The 20,592-nt window shown below is 44.1% G+C and overlaps 2 protein-coding genes across 4 annotated transcripts in view; both read right to left on the bottom strand.

The window, feature by feature from the left end:
- The window catches only part of NSFL1C (NSFL1 cofactor), a 401,445-nt gene that overhangs the window by 29,900 nt on the left and 350,953 nt on the right, over window positions 1–20,592 (bottom strand). The window lies entirely within an intron of this gene.
- Window positions 1,874–19,951, bottom strand: SIRPB2 (signal regulatory protein beta 2). Of its 3 annotated transcripts, XM_050745190.1 has the most exons (5): window positions 19,675–19,862; window positions 7,969–8,334; window positions 6,543–6,884; window positions 5,621–5,686; window positions 1,874–4,624 (listed from the first exon to the last, which is right to left on the bottom strand). In XM_050745190.1, exons 1-5 carry the CDS (start codon window positions 19,832–19,834, stop codon window positions 4,455–4,457), a joined length of 1,104 nt encoding a protein of 367 aa, XP_050601147.1. In that variant the 5' UTR covers window positions 19,835–19,862; the 3' UTR covers window positions 1,874–4,454. The 3 variants fall into 3 exon arrangements, with proteins under 3 accessions (XP_050601147.1, XP_050601146.1, XP_050601145.1); XM_050745189.1 differs by lacking the exon at window positions 1,874–4,624 and having other exon boundaries at window positions 4,959–5,686; XM_050745188.1 differs by lacking the exon at window positions 1,874–4,624 and having other exon boundaries at window positions 5,600–6,884; window positions 19,675–19,951.

The raw sequence follows: 20,592 nt of genomic DNA on the forward strand, positions 1-20,592 counted from the left end.
AGCAGGGCTGCCATCCTTGGGTTGTCAGGATATAGGAAGCTGCTGTCAAATAGTGCTTGCTCTTCTTCTTCCTCCAGCTCTAGGTCTTACCTGTGGGGGGAAATGGAGGGTCCTCAAGGCCCGAGGAGAGTGGTGTGAATAGACCCATCTCTCACAGTGAGCTGTCACAGAGGCTGGGACTTTGGCAGCCTTGATGGGGGTTCCTTGAGGCAGGAGGAATATGGGACAAGAACCATGGGAAGAGAAGGAAAGAGCTGAAGAAGAGCTGCAGGAAGGAGAAAACAGAAGGGGAGGGAGAGAAACGGATGCCCTGATTCAGGGATCTTGGAGTGTAGCCATTGACATCCAGGGGTCAGATCTGAAGGCCCAGGCAGGACATGTAACAGTGGCCTGTTTGCCCTTAGTGGGGGCTGTGTCCTCTCTGTGGCATGCCCCCTGCTCTGTCTTTGGTGGGTCATCTCACCTGTGCAATGCCTGGGGCCCCAAAGCAGAAGAAGGGCTGGACTGAGGAGTTCTGTCTCCCATCCATTCCCCACCTTTTCTATCTGCGGTCAGCAAGTTTCCCAGAGTCCCCATGAAGGGCCTTAAATTATTCATCTTTTGTTATATTTGTCTTCTTTAGTGGACTTACCCCCACCTTGCTCCCCTGCCATGTCCCTATAAGGTCGCTAGACCCAAGCAGGGCCAACTTTCTATAGGATTTTCTAACCGAGTCTGTGGTGAATAGGGCTGTCTGGTGTCTGAAGTTGCCCGATAAGGGGCCCAGGCACTGTGGACTGCCGTGCTCCTCGTCATGGGGAGTGTAGTGACTACAATTTACTGTCAGAATTGCATGACAATCACCTAATGAAATAATGTAACCGCAATAATTATTTAGGGCTTCTTACATGCCAGGTGCAGTTAATGCTGCACATATACCAATGCATTTTAGCCTTGAAACTACCTAATACGGGAGACACGCATGTTATTATCAGTTTACAGACAAGGAAACTGAGAGAAACAAACTCACCCAAGAGGTAGGTAGGAGAACTGGAATTTGAACCTGCACGGCCAGATTTCCCAGACTGTGTACTTCATCTCTGCCATGTACGCAGTTCAGATGCTTACGGCGTCTAATACAGGCCAGGCATTCTGCTTGGTGTTTGCTGTTCTTGTGCCAAGTCTAGCACGCTCCTGCCTCAGGACCTTTGCATTTGCTGTTCCTTGTACTTTTCGGCTCTTCCCCTGGGTATCTGCAGGCCTCCCTTTCTCACTTCCTTCAGGTGTCAGCTCAAATGTCACTTTATCAGGAGGCCTCTTCTGTCCACCCTGCATAAAACAGTGTCACTTCTCCTTTGCTCTGGCAACTTCCTTCCCCCATGTCCTGCGTTGTGAAGGCCCTCAGCACTCAGTATATCTAGGGTTACTTGCTCATTGTCTGTCTTCTCTCAGGAGGAGGTAAGCTCTGAGACAGCAGACTTCTGTTTCATTCTCAGCACACTGATTAGGGCCTGGCAGAGTCAGGTTTCAACCACGTTTCAGGATTGAATGAGGGTGGCTACAATAGTGGACCGTTAGCTTCCTGTCCCCAGCGAGCTCAAATTCTAGTAGGGACAACTAGCAACCATCAAGGAAGCAGACACACAAACCCACACACATACACACACACACAGACACGCACACATGCACACACTCATGCACACACGTGCACACACAGGCACACACATGCACACACACAGACACACACACGCACACACGCACACCCACACCCACATAGGTGAACACACACACGCACGTGTGCTCACACCCACACACCCACACACGTTTTCAGGTAGCAGTAAGTACTATGAAGAAAACTTAAGTGGCGTGGGGGAATGAGAGTGATGGAGGTGCTTTTATGGATAGAGTGGTCCAGAGAGGCCTCTTGAAGGTAAGCAGAGACTTGAATGAATTAGGGAGCTTTGTGTGGTCAAAGCCCAGGGAGGTGCTGGAGCAGAGTCAGCTTACGGGATCTGGGGAGATGAGGTCAGAGGGGGCGGCAGGGATCAGCTCACGCAGGGCCGTGCAGGGCGAGGGGGCTTGCAGGGGCAGATGGGACCCACCTCCAGTTAGTGGAGAACCAGCTCCATGCTTTTCTGCTGTTTAGCTTCCTGTGGCTGCTGAAACAGATCACTGCAAACCTGATAATTTAAAACAACAGAAATTTATTTTCTCATAGTTCTGAAGTCCTGAAGTCTGAAATCAAGGTATTGGCAGGACCACGCTTCCTCCGGAGGCTCCAGGGGGAGAATTTCTTCCTCGATTCTTCCAGCTTCTGGTGGCTGCTGGCATTCCTTAACCTGTGGTCACATCGCTCCAAACTCTGCCTCTGTGGTCACACTGCTTTCTCTTCTTCTACATCGAAGCTCCTTCTGTATCTTTCTTGTAAGGATACTTAACATCTCTTTTAGGGCTCACTTAGATAATCCAGGCTAAACCCCCACCCCATCTCAAGATTCTTAATTTAATCACACCTGCATAGTGTTTTTTTTTTTTTTTTTTTTTTTTTTCCTTTTTAACATACAAGGTAACAGTCACAGGTTCCAGAGATTAGGACATGGATATCTTTGGGGTGGGGGTTATATTCAGCCTACCTTCCCTACCCTCTCTAATGTCTGGTAATTCAATGATTTATTCCATTCTCAGACTAAATTATTGTTCTCTCTGGCTTAGTTCAAGCTGTTTTTCTGTTTGTTGTAATGAAAAACATCTAGACTCATCTACTTCCCGCTATAGTGCTAATAAATGTTTGCCTGGAAAGAGAAAAGGGAATTTACATGTATGGAGTGCATGCAGTGCATACAGCACATAGTCAGCCCTCCGTAAATGCAGAATTGAATTGGTTCTTTTTTTTTCTTTTTTTGAGATGGAGTTTTGCCCTTGTTGCCCAGGCTGGAGTGCAATGGCGCTATCTCAGCTCACTGCAGCCTCTGCCTCCCAGTTCAAGTGATTCTCCTGCCCCATCCTCCCAAGTAGCTGAGATTACAGGTGCCCGCCACCATGCCTGGATAATTTTTTGTGTTTTTAGTAGAGACGGGGTTTCACCATGTTGGCCAGGCTGGTCTCAAACTCCTGAACTGAGGTGATCCACCTGTCTCGGCCTCCCAAAGTGCTGGGATTACAGGCATAAGCCACCGTGCCTGGCCTTGAGTTGGTTCTTACACAATGCAGAAAAGTCCACATTGGTATCCTGGATGTTCTGTGACGTGAAGAGACTCTGATTAGTCACTAAGGGTGCACAAGGAGGGGGCAGAGGCCTCGTCGTTAAAGGCAGGTGTGTCTGACTCCTGGGCATACACACTCTTCCCCATGTCAGGGCTTCTCAGTCCACTAGATGGTGGTAGCACCCCCCAGGTTGTGCCAACCAAAAACATCTCTAGACATTGCCAAAAGTCCCATGGGGACAAAATCACTCTTCTTGGGAACTACTGCCCCACATCATGCTGCCCTAGGGGAGGTGATGATGGGAAGAAGTGCTGGCCAGCTAGCTGGGCATTAAACTCAGGTGTACCACAGGGCAGGTGAGAGGCTGCCTGTATGCCGCTGTGGCGGAGATAACTGGTTATCTCCTGATTTCTACCATCCGGTTTTTCTAGTGAAAACTTGCAGCCGGACGCATTGCTGCCAGAAATAAAGACTACATTTCCCAGCCTTTCTTGCAGCTAGGTTATGACCATGTGACCCCATTCCAGCCAAGTAGAGGTAAGTGAGGTGGCCAAGTTCCTGACTGTGCCCTTAAAGGGGAGGGTCCTGCTCCCCTTCCCTGCCTTCTTCTCCAGTCTGGCTGCCTAGAAGGTGGACCTGGTAGCAACGAGATCAATGAATCCTGGGTCTCAAAACCAGGGAGTCTCTGTATTGCTTGGCCTGCTGATGGTCAACTTTCTGGTTGATTTCCACTGGTTTAAGCAACTATTTAAGAGCTTTGTTATATTTGTTGAACCTGCATTCTAATATTACACCCACCCAAGCCAGCCATGAGGGGGATGGAAGGAAGGCAGGAAGGGGTGGGGAGAAGGGTGTAGATGGAGGAGCACAGATGGTCTGGCTGGTTGAGCTCAGAGATGCTTAGGGACACCTCCTGGGAAGAAGACTCTGAGTTGAATGTTGGAGGCCAAGAAGGATGTGGTGAGGTGGGGAAAGGGGCAGAGCTCACCAGAAAGGGCTTCAGCAGGGGCAAGGGTGTTGAGGAGAGACTGAGCCAGAGACTGAAAAGCAAGGAGGTCTTGAACAGGCCAAAAGGAGAAAGGGAGACACTTTAGAGGGAAGCCCAGTGCAAAGAGGGGAATTTCACTGGGTGGACCAAAACCAGATGTAGGGATCTAGGAGTTCGTCATGAGGCCTGAGGGCATCTGGAGGCTGGGACTGGAGGTAGGGAAATGGTTGAGGAGCCCTGGCTCCTCTCCAACTCAGAGGATCCCCAGTCTTGGGCTGACCCCTCACTCTTGACCCTTGCTCCATGCTAAGGTGTTCATGGCTTCTGCTGGGTCTGTGGTCTTGACATCTTCTTGCCCAGGGCTCCTCCGAGAGGTAGCCAGAGCCAGGAGGAGTGCAGCCAATGTAATTGCCTTCAGCCCCAGGACCACAGGTGCAAACACAACCAGGAGGCCTGGTAGGCACAGGAGAGAGCTCAGGCGGGACCCATGGTGAGAGCCCCACAGCCCACACCTCAGTGCTGCCCATGGGCAAGGTCACATCCTGCTGCTGTATAACCTCTGGAGCTGTATCCTTTCTACATTGAAAGACGAGATCAAAGACCATCCTTCCCTCTGCCCTGGGCCTAGAGAAGGGTTGCCCAATATTCTACCTGCACCTGTAATCATCTCAATCACACCCCTAACCTCTGCTCTTCCTGATTGCCTAATGCAATCCTCAAGGTAATCCTACAGTGTAGGATAGTGATCCAATTTTTATAGATAAGGAGACAGACCCAGAGTGGGGAAATGATTTTCTCAGCGCCACACGTGTTAAAGAAGTCATGGGACCCAGGCAGTCTGGCCCCCATGAATGGTAGGAGCAGGGCCGAGCATCGGGAAGGCAAATCTGACCACGTCTATCACAAGCTCCCACCAGATACTGAGAGCCCTCGAATGTTAACAGGAGATGTGCCAGGCACAATTCTGGACACTTGGCATGTGTGATCTCATTGAGTGCACACACAACCCCATGAAGTAGGCTCTCTGATTCTTGTCCTCTCCTCCCTAGTTCATAGAGTCAGATACCAGATTCAAGGGGCAAGAACCTGCCCATCACATTAGGAAGGGGCTCCACCCAGGAGGCTTAGCTACAAAGCCATGTTCTCCAGTGTTGCTGTGCATAGCCTCACAGCCCTACACTCAGATTCACAGGGAGCTCACCGCCTCTCAAGCAAAATTTCCCACTAAACAGTTACATGGCCCTGGCTATGAGAAAGTTCGTTATAACTGAGCTGTTATAACATGGTTCTCTGGGGTCCTAGTTCTGCAGTTGAGATGAAGTTCTGGGAGCTTTCTTGGTGGCAGATTAGCCCCAGGAGTCTGGGACTGCTCCCTTCCCATGACCAAGCCATTCATGGCCCCCTTGCCTGTGGGGGACTCATTGACTCCACTGAGGTGGGTACACTTACCTGTTGGAGACATCTCAGTTGCATGTTCACTGGTGAATTCTGCCTCTTGGGAAGAGGTAGATTTTGCTGCAAGGGAGAGAGGCTTTCTCATACTTCCCTTTATCTCCCACCACTTCCTAAGTCCTAGGAGCTGGGGTCTCTGGGATGAGTCTGCCAGTTTCTACCTGGGTGCGGGCTAGAAGTCAAACCCTGCAGCTAGGAAGGACAAAGTTAGACTTTCTACTGGAGCACCTTTAGAGTATGGACATGTCTAATTCATTTCAGTGTCTCCAGTACTTAGTACAGTGCAGGACACTCAACAGGCATGTAGTAGATGTTTGTTGAATTATTATTGTTACTATTATTTTTTGAGATGGAGTTTTGCTCTTGTTGCCCAGGATGGAGTACAATGGTGCTGTGATCTTGGCTCACCGCAACCTCCGCCTCCCAGGTTCAAGCGATTCTCCTGCCTCAGCCTCCCAAGTATCTGGGATTACAGGCATGCACCACCATGCCTGACTAATTTTGTACTTTTAGTAGAGACGGGGTTTCACCATGTTGGTCAGGTTGGTCTTGAACTCCTGACTCAGGTGATCTACCCACCTTGACCTACCAAAGTGCTGGGAGGTCAGGAGTGAGCTATGGCACCTGGCTGATGTTTGTTGAATTGTTAATGATCTATACAGAGTTCTGTGGCAACCAGAATGGGGAGAAATTAACTCTGCTTGAGAGGAGAAGGTTTTACAGAGGAGGGGCCATTTGTGCTGGGCCTTGAAGGATGAGTAGGAGTTTTCAGAGAAAAGGAGAAAGCATTCCAGGTAGAGGGAAAAACTTATGTAAAGACATGGAGGCTGGGAAGAACTGACTTGTTCGGGACATGTAGAAAAATTCCTCATGAATACCTGCTCCTCTCCCCCGACAACTCCAAAACCAATTGTCTCACCTTTCACTTTGAGCCTGGTGCCCTGTCCAGACAGGTATTGCCTGTTGGGTTTCCTCTGAAACTTTACACAGTAATAGGTGCCTGCATCCTCACTGGAGACGTTTTGCAGAAGAATGCTGAAGTCATTGTTGGAGGCCCGCACTGCTGTCGCCTTGGGGTGGGAGATGCCTCCAAAGTTGTAAATGGCCTCCCGGCTCACACCAGCTCCCTGGAACCACCTGATGGGTCCGGGGGGACCATCTCCAAGCACTGTGCAGTTCAGAAAGACCGTGCCTCCAGTGGTCCCCAACACCAATTCCTGGGGCTGGATGATCCACAGGTCTGGTTCAGGGTCCCCAGCTCCTGAAGCCAAAGAGGAGGTCCTTGTTGGATTCCATCTCCTCTTCCATCGTTCACTCATTTCCTCCCTGGTGTGTTCCCTCCCTTCCTTCTTTCCAGATTTCTTCACTTGGCCACTCCCTGCTGCTTTCTTTATTACTCACCAGTTGACTCGTTCAGTAAAAAAGCTCTGAGTACCTACTACATACCAATGGTAGGACTGGGGAACATGAAACTCAGGAAGACACACAAGTGCCCAGCCCTGAAGCCATTCTCTGTCTTCCAGTGGAGATGGTCAAAAAATTGCCCAGAGGTGGAAACCCAGAAGACAGCAGGACTACAGTGGAACCATTATGGCTTGGAAGAAGCCAGTGAAGCCTTCCTGAATCTGGCATCAAGTTAAAATGAACTCCCACGTACAGATACTCTCCATGTCACCAGTTTATGGGGTGGTTCCACAAGCATCCATTCTATTTAATCACCCAAATGACTCTTGAAGTACAAATTGTATTGCCTGTTTTTCAAGCATAGCACTTGAGGCATGTAGAGCCAGGGTAACTGACTTAAGAAGGAATTGCTATTCAATGACAGGCCCAGGATTCGGGTATTCAGGTCACCATAGGTGGACTTACGGATGCCATGATTGATTACTTGGGGAGTGTGGTAGATGACATGATCAGCCTCAGGTTTTGACTCTGTGCTTGCAATAGGGTACATCCACACTCTTACCTTGGCTGCATGGTGGAAGAGTATTCTTCCTTGTCCCTTGACTTGGAGCTGAGCCACATGACTTGCTTTAGCCAATGGGCTGTTAGCAGACATAATGTGAGTAGATGCTTGAGGTGTACTTGAAGAGTTGGGACTGGGCTTCTGCTTCTGCCATCTCTATGAGAAAAACATGCCCCACGTAGTTGCTACCTCTCCAGCCTGGGCTCTGGCATGAGACATGAGGAGTGGAACCACCCAGCCACATGTAAATGTGCATACAAATATGTATTGTTGTATGCTGCTGCAATTTTGTGTGATACAGCATGATACAGTGGATAAAGGTGACTGTGCAGGGAAATAGACCCGAGCAAATGTGTGGTCTGCAGGGCCTGATACTCACCCTTCACAAGCACTGAGGTGCCTTCATCCGATTTCATTTCTGAATATTCACTCAAACCATCAAACCTCACACAGTGGTAGGTTCCAGTATGCTCCTTGGTGACATTGTGGATATAGATGGAATAATCGCAATTCAGTGGTTCTGATGTCCGTTGGATCATGGGGATCACCCCGGGGAAGGAGCCACGTTTAAAGTTATAAATTTCTTGTTGGTCCTTAGTGCTCACCTTGACCCATTTTATCATACCATCGGCGCAGGAGCTGACCACCATACACCTCAGTAGGAGTGTCTCGCCTTCTGCCACCAGCATGGGGCCCTCGGGCTGTAACACCTGCCCGTCATTCCTGCTGCTCTGCCCAGAGGCATCTACAAAAGAGGAAGAAAGACCTTGTACTGGGCAGGAAGGACTTGGAGCACTAAGTGACAAGCTTAAAACAATCAAACCATCATCTGGCCAAGAACAATGGCCCAGGACAAGACAGGAGTGTCATTAGAGAGGGAAGGGAAAGAGGGGACAAAATGGCTGGCTGCAGAGAGAGAACTGAGCTATGCAATGGAAAAACCTACAAAGAATAAATAACACTCAAGTGCTCACCATGTGTTGCATGCATGATGTCACTTACTCTTCACAATGCTCCCGTAAGGTAAACGGCATTATTCCCATTTTTCGACAGAGGAAACTGAGGGCCCAGAAAGGTTAGGCAGCTGTCCCAGGATCATCTGCTAGGATTGTGTCTCCCAAATGCACATGTTGATGTCCTAACCTCCAGTACCTCAGAATGTGACGTATTTGGAGATAGGGTCTTTAAGGAGGTAATTCAGTTAAAATGAGGTCATTGGGGTTGGGCCTTAATCTCATCCAACTGGTGTCCTTATAAGGAGAGGAAAGTTAGACACACACATATGGGGTAAGACCATGTGAAGATACAGGGAGAAGGCGGCCATCTACAGGCTGAGGAGAGAGGCCTCAGACAAACCAGCCCTGTAGACATCTTGATCTCAGTTTCCAGCCTCCAGAATTGTGAGAAATTACATTTATATAGTTCAAGTCACCCATGCCATGCTACTTCATTATGGAAGCTCTGGCAGACTCATACATTACCCAATAGGAGAGTGACAGGCTTGATTCAAGCCCTGTCCGCCTGTTTCTGGAGCTCTGGCTGTTAATCTTCAAATGCCACCCTTCAGAGACGTAGGTTTGTGTGTTGCGGGGTTCAGTGTAAATACCCTTCCTGCCTCCTGTGAATTCTTCGGCAGACTGCAGTTCATGTTAATGTGTTGTGAAGTGAGTCTATTTTGAAGACAGGTTGAACTGTTGAGTTTGTCCTCAAAGTGCATACAGAGAAAGAGGGCTGAGGCCTCCCATGGGTGTTCTGGGTCAACAACATCATCACATGTACTCCTTCTAACAATTCTGTGAGGTAGATGCTGTTATAATCTCAGTTTAAAAACTTTTCCGTTTATTATTTATTTTTAATTTTTTTTTTTTGTAGTGATGGGTACTCACTATGTTGCCCAGGCTGGTCTCAAACTCCTGTGCTCGAGTGATTCCTTCCCCTTGGCTTCCCAAAGTGCTGGAATTACAGGTGTGAGCCACCATGCCCAGCCTATAATCTCCATTTTTGAGATGAGAAAGAAAACGAATGCTCACAGTGGTAAAGAAACATGAGGTGAACCATGCATTCAGTAGATACCATGTCCAGGAGTTGAACTCAGATCAGGTGACTTAAGATTCTGCTCAACTCAAGGTCAGCAGTTTTGTATCCCGAGTTTCCTTTTTGTCTGTATTCCCATCAGCCTTTGTGAATAGCTCAGTCACACTCCACATATTTGTTTGCAGTATATCCTGGTGTTTCTCAGTCGTGAATGAGGCAAGGAGAGTAAGAAGGTGAAGCAAACATTCCCTTCTAAGAGGATCTAGGAAAGAGTTATGGAATTCTAAATTCTATTTCTACCTATCTTCAGCTAGGCATGTGCTGTTAACCACCAAGAAAAACTTTCTCACAATTGTGACGAAGTGATAACCGCATGTTGAATCCTAGGGATTGCTTTTCAACCTTGATGTCCTTAGTTTCAAGAAATTCAGCAACATCCACTCTCAAGCATTATTTGAGCCAGTCAGATCTGTTATCACTAATCCTTCCTGTTGTTTTTTTCCCTGGCCTCGGGGAATTTCCTCACACACATGCACAGAACTGTGCCCATCTCTCAGCACAGGGCTAAGAATGGTGCCTGTTCCCACGAGCCGTACTGGTAAAACCCATGATTGTCAGGGCACTGGGGAAACTCCACAGAAGAGAGTACGCAGCCCAGAAAGAAGTGTTCTGGTCCACCCAAGAAATCCTAAAAGCAAGGCCCCAAATGGATTTAAAAAAATAACATTCTATTGTGAGGCTTCTGACACATGTATAACTAGAAGTTATGACATCAGTAGAATAAAGACTGGGAGGGGAGAAATGTGAGTTTACTATTGTAAGTTTCTTTTTTTTTGGTATCCATCACCTGAGTATTTATTATTTCTATGTGTTGGGTACATTTCAGGTCCTCTTTTGTAGCTATTTTGAAGAACATAATACATTGTTATGAATTATAGTCACCCTACTCTGCTATCAAACATTAGAATTTATTCCTTTTATCTAACTGTGTGTTTGTACCCATTCACCAACCTCACTCTTAATCCCTCTCCCTCAGACCCATCACCTTTCCTAGTCTTTGGTATCTGTCATTACACTCTCTACTTTCATGAGATCATTTTTAGCACCTGCATAGTTGTCTTTCTGTGTCTGGCTCCTTCTTTCTTTCTTTCCTCCCTCCCTCCCTTCCTTCCTTCCTTCCTTCCTTCCTTCCTTCCTTCCTTCCTTCCTTCCTTCCTTCCTTCCTTCCTTCCTCCTCCCTCCCTCCCTCCCTCCCTCCCTCCCTCCCTCCCTCCCTCCCTCCCCCTCCCTTCCTTCCTTCCTTCCTTCCTTCCTTCCTTCCTTCCTTCCTTCCTTCCTTCCTTCCCTCTTATTTTGGAGTGTGATGGCATGATCTTGGCTCACTGCAACCTCCACCTCATAGGTTCAAGCAGTTCTCCTGCCTCAGCCTCCTGAGTAGGGCTTACTTCACTTAACATAATAATCTCCAGTTCTATCCGTGTTGCTGTGAATGACTACATTATGATGATTTTTTAATGGTGGAATAGTATTCCATTGTGGGTGTGCTTGGGGACACCATATATATATATACATATTTTTTTTCTTTATCAATTCATCCGTTGACTGATGCATAAATTGATTCCATACATCTGCAATTGTGAATATTGCTGCAATAAACATAGAAATGCATGCACTCCTTTGATATATTGATTTCTTTTCCTGTGGATAAATACCTGTTCTAGGATTGCTGGATCATATGGCAGTTCTATTTTTAGATTTTTGAGAAATCTCCATACTGTTTTCCATAATGGCTGTACTAATTTACGTTCCCACCAATAGCATATAAGAGTTCTCTTTTCTCCTCATCCTCATCTTTTTTTTTCTTTTTTTTTGAGAGGAAGTCTTACTGTGTCACCCAGGCTGGAGTGCAGTGGCACCATCTTGGCTCACTGCAACCTCCACCTCCTGGAGTCAAGTGATTCTCCTGCCTCAGCCTCCTGAGTAGCTGGGATTACAGGAACATGGCACTACACTCGGCTGATTTTTGTATTTTCAGTAGGGATAAGGTTTCATCATATTGGCCAGGCTGGTCTCGAACCTCTGACCTTAGGTGATCTGCCCGCCTCAGCCTCCCAAAGTGCTGGGATTACAGGCATGAGCCACAGCACCTGGCCTGTTTTTTTTGTTTGTTTGTTTGTTTGTGTGTCTTTTTGACAATGGCCATTCTCACTGGGATAAGACGATATCTCATTATGGCTTTGATTTGCATTTCCCTGATGAGTGATGCTGAGCTTTTTATCATATATCTCTTGGCCATTTGTATGTCTTCTTTGGGAAATGTTTATTCATTCCTTTCCTTTGCTCATTTTTAATTAGATTCTTTATTTGTTTGTTTGCTTTTTTAACTGTTGTTTGAGTTCCTTATATATTCCAGATATTAGTCCCTTGTCAAATGAGTACTTTGTGAATATTATCTCTCATTCAGGAGGTTGTCTCTTCACTCTGTTGATTATTTTTCTTCAGTGAAGAAGCTTTTTAGTTTAATATAGTCCCATTTGTCTTTTTTTGTCTTTGTTGCCTGTCTTTCTGAAGTCTTAGCCACAAAACCTTTGCCTAGAGCAATATCTTGGAGTGTTTTCTGATTTCTTTGTTTTGTTTTTCAGAATTATCTTGTATCTTACCGAGCTTCTTCAGTATTAATATTTTGTGTTCTTTTTCTGGGATTTTGTTCATTTCTTCTTCATTGGGATGTGGTATTGGTATAATAGACAAATGGCATAGAATACATAGACAAATGGTTTAATAGACCAATGGCATAGAATAGAAAACACAGAAATAAATCCATGTATTTACAGCCAATTGATTTTTGGCAAAGGTATCAAGAATATACATTCAATAAATGGTGCTGGAAAAACTGGATATTCATATGCAGAAGAATAAAAGTAGACTGCTATTTCTCACCATATACTAAAATCAACTAAAGATGAATTAAAGATCTACCTGTAGGACCTAAAACTATAAGAACTACTAGAAGAAAACAGGGAAGGCACTCCAGGACACTGGTATAGGTAAAGATTTTATGACTAAGACCTCAAAAGGGTCAGGCAACTAAGACAAAAATAGAAAAATGGGACTATATTAAACTAAAAAGCTTCTTCATAATAAAAGAAACTATCAACAGAGTGAAGAAACAAACTCTTGAATAAGAGAAAATATTTGCAAAGTACTCACTTGACAGGGGACTAATCTAATATCCAAAATATACAGGAAACTCAAATAACTCAACAGTTAAAAAAAATCTCATTAAAAAGTTGGCAAAGGAAATGAATCAACATTTCTCGAAAGACATACAAATGGCCAACAGGCACATGAAAAAAATGCTCAACATCACTAATCATCAGGGAAATGCAAATCAAAACCACAATGAGATATCATCTTACCCCAGTTGGAATGACTATTAAAAAGGCAACAATAAAAAAAAACAAAATAAAATAAACAAACCACCACAAATATATGCTGGTAAGGTTGCAAAGAAAAGGAAACTTTATACATGGTTGGTGGGAATGTAAATTAGGACAGCCACTATGAAAAACAGTATGGAGATTTCTCAAAAATCTAAAAGTAGAACTGCCATATCACCCAGCAATACCACTACTGGATGGCCAGTATGGAATACTATTTGGCTATAAAAACAAATGAAATTCTGTCATTTGCTGCAACATGAATGAAGGTGGAGTTCATTATGTTAAGTGAAATAAGCCAGGCACAGAAAGACAAACATCACATGTTTTCACTCATACGTGGGAGCTAAAAAAATTGATCTCATGAAGGTAGAGGGTAGAATGATACTTACCAGATGTGGGGAAGAGTGAGTGTAGGGAGAGGGGGATGAGAGAGATTTGTTAATGGGTACAAACATACAGTTAGATAGAAGGAATAATATCCTGCCATTTGATATCAGAGTATGGTAACTATAGTTAACAACAATGTATTGTACATTTTAAAATAGCTGGAAGAGAGGACTTAAAATGTTCCTAACACAGATAAATGAAAAATACATGAGGTGATGGATATCCCAAATACCTGGACTCGTTTATTACACATCCTATGCATGTAACAAAGTATTACATGAACCCCATAAATATATACAAATGTTATGTATCGATTAAAAAAAGAGAAATTAGAAAGTATTTTGAACTGAATGAAAATGAAAACATAATATAAAAATTTGCGGGATCCCATTAAAGCAAGGGGAAATTTGTAGTATTAAATGCCTATATTTGGAAAGAAGAAAGGACTTAAATAAATTACCCACTTTCCACTTTAAGAAACTACAAAAAAGGCCAATAAACTAAACCCAAAGTAGTGAAAGAAAGGAAATCATCACGCTCTAAATGAAACTCTATACAGAACACACACACACACACGCAGACACACACACACACAGAAAAAAATCAATGAGAAGAAGAAAATATTTGAGAAGATCACTAAAGTTGATAAATCGCTAGTCAGATTGAACAGAGGGGACACACACAGAAAGAATCTAAATTATTAAAATAAGGAATCAGATTGGTGATACTACTACAGATTTTACTCTTATTAATATAATAATAAGGGAATATTATGGAAAACTTCAAGTTATGTATATTTGACAAATTAGGTAACATGAACAAATTCCTTGAAAAAGATACACTGCCAAAGCTTTCTCAAGAAGAAAAAGATAACCTGGTTAGCCCTATTATTTATTAAAATGTTTAATCTGTTGTTAAAAATCTTCCCGGAAATAAAGCTCCAATCTTAGAAAGTTTCATTCGTGAATTTTCCATATCTTTTTTCTTTTTTTTTTTTTTTGAGACAGAGCCTCACTCTGTCACCCAGGCTGGAGTACGGGGGCATGATCTCGGCTCACTCCAATCTCTGCCTCCCAGGTTCAAGCGATTCTCCCGCCTCAGCCTCCTGAGTAGCTGCGATTATAAGCATGCACCACCATGCCCGGCTAATTTTTATATTTTTGGTAGAGGCAGGGTTTCCCCATGTTAGCCAAGCTGGTCTTGAACTCCTGGCCTCAAGTGATCTGCCTGCCTCAGCCTCCCAAAGTTCTGGGATTACAGACATGAGTCACCATGCCTGGCCAAATGTTCCGTATATTTAAGAAAGAAATAATATAAATTTTATGCAAAACTTCTAGAAAAATTGAGAAAAGGAGTATACTTTTCTAACTGTTCTATGAGTCCCTGTGTTATCTTGAAACCGAACCCTTTTCCTTATGAGGAAAGAAAACCAATCTCTCTCATGAACATAGATAAAAAATTTTAAACAGCATTTTAGTAAACTGAATTCAGCAATCAGCAATATTTAGAAAGTCTAATACATTATGATCAAGTTGAGCTTATTCCTGGAATATAAAGTTGGTTTAACATTCAAAAATCAATCAATGTAATTTACCATATAACTAAACACACACACACACGCATATGCATGCACTCATATAATCATCTCAACAGATGCAGAAAAAGCAGTTTTCAAAATTGAACATGGATTCCTAATAATAACTCTCAGCAAACTAGGAAGATAAGGAAGCTTTTTCAAGTTGATAAGGGGCACCTGTGAAAACCCTACAACAACTATATCAAGCTTAGTGGTGCAAAAATGAATGTTTTCCCTGCTGATCAGGAACTAGACAAGGAAGCCTGTTTTTACCATTTCTATTCATTATTGTAGGGTAGGTACTAACTGTGCTAAAAGGTAGTAGGAAATAAAAGACATCCAGATTTGAAAGAAAAAATAAAATTATCTTTATGTGCAGATGACATAATTAAAATTGCAATGAAAATTTCTTAAAAAGGCTACTAGACCTAATAAATGAGTTTAGCAAGGTTGACGATAAAAGATCAATGTACAAAATGATATGTATTACTATATACTAGCAATAAACCATTTGAAATTGGAATTTAAAAATTTCCAGTCATCAATATTATAAAAAATAGAAAATATTTAGCCAAAAATGTGAAGAAACTGCAAACTGAAAACTTACAAGACATTACTAAGAGAGAGAGAGAAAAAAAAATCCAGCCTAAATAAATAGAGAGGTACACACTGTTCATATGTTGGAAGATTCAATATTGCTTAGATGTCAATTCTCTTAAGTTGATATATAACTCAATGCCATTCCTATTCAAATCCTAGCAGGCTTCACTTTAGAACTGATATACTAAATCTAAAATTTATAGAATAGCCAAAACAATTTGAAAGAGAATAAAGTTAGAAAGCTAACACCACCTGCTTTCAAGACTTGGATAATGTTACAGTGATCAAGACAGTGTGGTATTGCAGAAAGATAGATAAACATACCAGTGGAACTGAATAGAGAGTCTAGAAATAGTCCATGCAAATAGAGGCAACTGATTTTTTAAAAAGAGATGAGGTCTCACCATGTTGTCCAGGCTGGAGTGCAGGGCTATTCTGGGTGTGATCATCATAGCACACTGCAGCCTCAAACTGCTAGTCTCAAGCAATCCTCCTGAGTAGCTAGGAGTACAGGTGCATGCCATGGCTCCTAACTATAATTATCTGATATTTGACAAAGGTGCAAAGACAATTCAATGGAGAATGGGGAGTTTTTTCAACAATGGTGCAAGAACCATTGGAAATACATGTGCAAACAAATGAACTTTGGTTTATACCTCAAACTATATAAAAATTAACTCAAAATAGATCATATAACTAAACATAAAATGTTAAACTACACAAATTCTAGCTGCAAACATGGAAAAAAACTTTGTAACTTTGGGCTAGGCAAAGATTTCTTAGATGTAACACCAAAATCATGATCCATTAAAGACAAATTGATGAATTAGACTTCATAAAAATTAAGAACTCCTGCTGTTCAGAAAACACTTGTAAAAGAATAAAAAGACAAGTCACAGAGTAGGAGAAAAATCTTTGCAAAGCATATATCTGGCAAAATATTTGTATCCATAATATATAAAGAACTCTCAAAACTCAATAATAAGAAACACACTTAAAAAATGGGAGTCGAATAGACACTTCACCAAAAAGGGATGCATAATGTAAAAAATGTTCAGCATCATTACAAGTCAGGGAGTTAAAATCACAGTGAGAGGTTGGTAATCCCAGGACTTTGGGAGGCTGAGGCAGGTAGATCACTGGATCCCAGGAGTTCAAGACCAGCCTGGGCAATATGGTGAAACTTTGTCTCTACCAAAACAAAAAAAACCAACCAACCAACCAGCCAACCAACCAACCACAAAATTAGCTGGGCGTAGTGACATGTGCTTGTAGTCACAGTTACTTGGTAGGCTAAGGTGGGAGGATCACTTGAGCCAGGAAGATGGAGGTTGCAGTGAGCCGAGATCAAGCCACTGCACTCCAGCCTGGGCAACAGAGTGAGACCCTGTCTCAAAAAAAAAAAAAAATCACAGTAAGATATTACTATATACCCATTAGAATGACTAAAATTAAAAAGATTGACCATAATAAGTGTTGGTGAGGATATGTAGGAACTGCCATCCTCCTACATTGCTGATGAGAATGTAAAATGGTACAACTCCTTTAAAAAACAGTTTGGCAGTATCTGAAAAACTTAAACATACGGCAACCATATGATCCAGTCATTTTATTCTCAGATATTTCCCTAAGAGAAATGAAAGCATATATCCACACAAAGACTTGTACATGAATATTCATAGATGCTTTATTTATAATAGCCCTAAACTGCAAACAACCCAAATGTCTGTCTGCAGGTGAATGGGAAAGGGTTTATCCATACAATGGATAGACATGAGAAGAAATGAACTATTGACATATGCGACAACATGAATGAATCTCAAAATAATTATATTGAGTAAAAGAAGCCAACCAAAAAAGAGTACAACTGTGTGATCCTTGTTATATAACATTCTAAAAAATGCAAAGTATAGTGACAGAACACAGATCCATGTTTGCTTTGGAGACTAGGAGGAGTGGCAAGGACGAATCACAAGGAAAGTTTTGGGTTCTGGATACATTCATGATGCTGATTTTGGTGATGATTTCACAAGTGTGAAATATACCCAACACTCACAAACAAAACTTACAAAATTGTCTACTTTATATATGTGTGGTTTAATGTAGTCAATTACATTCAATAGAGCTGTTAAAAATAAATTATTTGTAAAGATGAAGCCTGTGTGTGTGAGGAGAAAGAAGCAATGGAGGAGAGGAAGAAGGAAGGACTCAGGAAGTCTTATCTCAGCTGGGAGTGAGTCTGGGGAAGTGAACACCAGGGAAGAAGCTGGAGCCTGGACTCAGTCCTGGTGCCCACACCCCTTCCCTCCCTCTCCCCTTCTGAGTCTCCTTCCGTGTTGTCACTTGGGCTTTAGGAGGTGTCCTAGGAGGTTTGCCTCTGCCTTGTTGGTGGAGCTGGACCAACCCTGGGCTTCCTTCTTTTCTATTTTCCATCTGCATCCTCTGCATTTCATGGTTCCTGTACAGGGGCTCCCTTTAAAAGCCTTATAGAAAATTTGTTAGCCCCAGTCTCCTCTACTACAAAATAGGGGCACTCATAGGACCTTTCTCTAGGGCTGCTGTGAGTATTAAATAGAAAAGTGGTGAGGCTCAACCCTGGGCCAGCTGCGTAATTTGTGAGGCCAAGTGCAAAACGGGAATGCAGGTCCCTTGTTCAAAAACTGTTGAGCAACACAGCAGAGCATTAAACCAAGCATGGGGCCTTTCTAAGCAGGGGGGTCTGTGCCTCTATATAGAGGGCACACCCATGAACCAGCCCTGACTCAGCTTGAGATGCAGCTGGACTCAAACCTTCCATCTGACTGGTTTAAGCAACTTCTCTTATTTTCCATCTATTCTATTCCAGCAATCATTGGGAATATTTTTTATTCTGGGGTAGTTTAGATTTCTGATTTCCTAGTCTAGTGCCTAAAACAGCAGACACTCAAAAGTACTTGTGGAATGAGAACTAGGAATTACGATTCATATCTTACAATTGAGGAAATCACCTCAGAGAAGTGAAGTGGTGTCTCGAGTCATATGGCCAATGAGTAAGGGAGCACCCAGGTCTGTCCCCTCACCTGGGTTCTGCCAGGATCTCTCCTGGGGATGGCCACCCTGGAGGACCAAATATGTGATAGACACAATCTAGATCTCAGTAGAGCCTGGAGCAGGGGCCCAGATGGGCAGGAGATGGAATGAGCCCACTGAGAGCCAAGTATTCCTGCCTGGTAGATCAGACGGTTCTGGACTCGGAGACCGAGCTATATATTCAGGGGTCTCAAGACTCAGGAGCTAACCTGGCCTGCCCCTGAGTTAAAGGAGACATGGGAATGATAATAATAATCGCCAACAGTTACCAAATCTTTGTTATGCCAGGCTCTTATGGGCATAATCTTGTTAAATTCTCCTAAGACAGTCACAAGGTGAGTCCTATTTTAGCTCCATTGTACAATTGGAAAAATTGAGGCTCAGAAAGAAGTTATTTAAACTGGTTAGTGGTGAGGTTTGAGCCCACTGCGTCTTAAGCTGAGCCAGGACTGGTTCCTGGCTGTGCCATTTATACAGTTGCACAGGGCCCTGTGCTTAGAAGGATCCCATGCTTAGTTTAATGCTCTGCTGTGTTGCTCAATACTTTTTGAACAGAAGACCACAGTTTTCATTTTGCAATGGGTCTCATAAACAATGCAGCTGGCCCAGGGCTGAACCTCACCACTTTTCTATTTAATACTCACAGTAGCCCTAGAGGAAGGGCCCTTGAGTGTCCCTGTTTTGTAGAAAAGTCTCCTGGGGCTAAAAGAGCTGCAGCATCTGACGTGGGCATAGGAGCATCCAAGCTGGAAGCCAGTGGGTGTGAGCGCAGAGCCTGGGAGCTTATCACTTCACTACGCTGCTTCTTGGGACGCTGGGTCTGCCCTCTGCCGGAGACAGGCAAATTTTCAGTGTCCCCCTCTTTACTCTATCTTCATTGGGGTCAAGTTTCTCCAGGCATGCCAGAGCACTTTAGCACCCCTCTAGGGACTGATCAGCCGGGAGTGGACCCTGTTCTGTCCTAGATTCCACTTACCTGAGGGGACAAGGACCAGTACCAGCAGCAAGAAGCAGGGAGACAAGCAGGCCAGGCAGGCGGGGGCAAGCATCATGGAGCACATGGCATCTTCTGTGGTCCCCGATACTTGGGGCTCCTCTGCTCTTTGGTGAGTGTTGGAGTCTGAGGTGGGGCCCATGGACAAGGCAGTTTCTGTGTCTCTTGGCCACAGCTGTTTAGGGAAGTGTTTTCATTGCAGCAACACAAGGCTGTTGGTGCAACAGGAAGGAGCCCGGTCAAAGGGTTTCCTGCTTTTTTGTCCGGGCTGTGGTTCCTGTAATCACTGTGCTAAAACCTTGATGACCCCTTGCCATAGGCTCCATCCTAGGTGCCCGGGAGGGAGGTGGGCAGTGAGGTCATAGGATGCACTCTGGAATCAGCTGGACTTTGGAGCAAACATTGGATCTTCCTCTTCCTGGCTGGGCAAGATTTCAAAGTCACTTGCCATTTCTGAGCCTTTGTTTCTTCATTTGCAGCATAGGAACAGCAGCAATCCTCGCTTCAGAAAAGTTTTGGTGAGACTATGAGAAAGAATGTGTGCGAGGGCTATGTAAATGCTAAACATATTAACCATTTTTATTTATTTATTTTTTTTTTTTTGAAACGGAGTCTCACTCTGTCTCCCAGGCTGGAGTGCTGTGGCAATCTCCGCTCACTGCAAGCTCCGCCTCCCGGGTTCACACCATTCTCCTGCCTCAGCCTCCCGAGTAGCTGGGACTACAGGCGCCTGCCACCACACCCGGCTAATTTTTTTTGTATTTTTAGTAGAGATGGGGTTTCACCGTGTTAGCCAGGATGGTCTCGATCTCCTGACCTCATGATCCGCCTGCCTTGGCCTCCCAAAGTGCTGGGATTACAGGCTTGAGCTGCCGTGCCCAGTCATATTAACCATTATTA

Source organism: Macaca thibetana, chromosome 10, assembly GCF_024542745.1.
Source record: "Macaca thibetana thibetana isolate TM-01 chromosome 10, ASM2454274v1, whole genome shotgun sequence".
In the NCBI taxonomy this organism is placed as follows: Eukaryota; Metazoa; Chordata; class Mammalia; order Primates; family Cercopithecidae; genus Macaca; species Macaca thibetana.

What these genes read in the sequence shown, in the direction of transcription:
- SIRPB2 (XM_050745188.1), bottom strand. Translation starts at nt 19,834, where the DNA reads ATGGGCCCCACCTCAGACTCCAACACTCACCAAAGAGCAGAGGAGCCC. An exon ending in ACTGGTCCTTGTCCCCTCAG is followed by an intron (nt 8,335 to 19,674) that starts GTAAGTGGAATC and finishes CCTCTTTTGTAG; the next exon opens with ATGCCTCTGGGCAGAGCAGC. An exon ending in CACCTCAGTGCTTGTGAAGG is followed by an intron (nt 6,885 to 7,968) that starts GTGAGTATCAGG and finishes CTTTGGCTTCAG; the next exon opens with GAGCTGGGGACCCTGAACCA.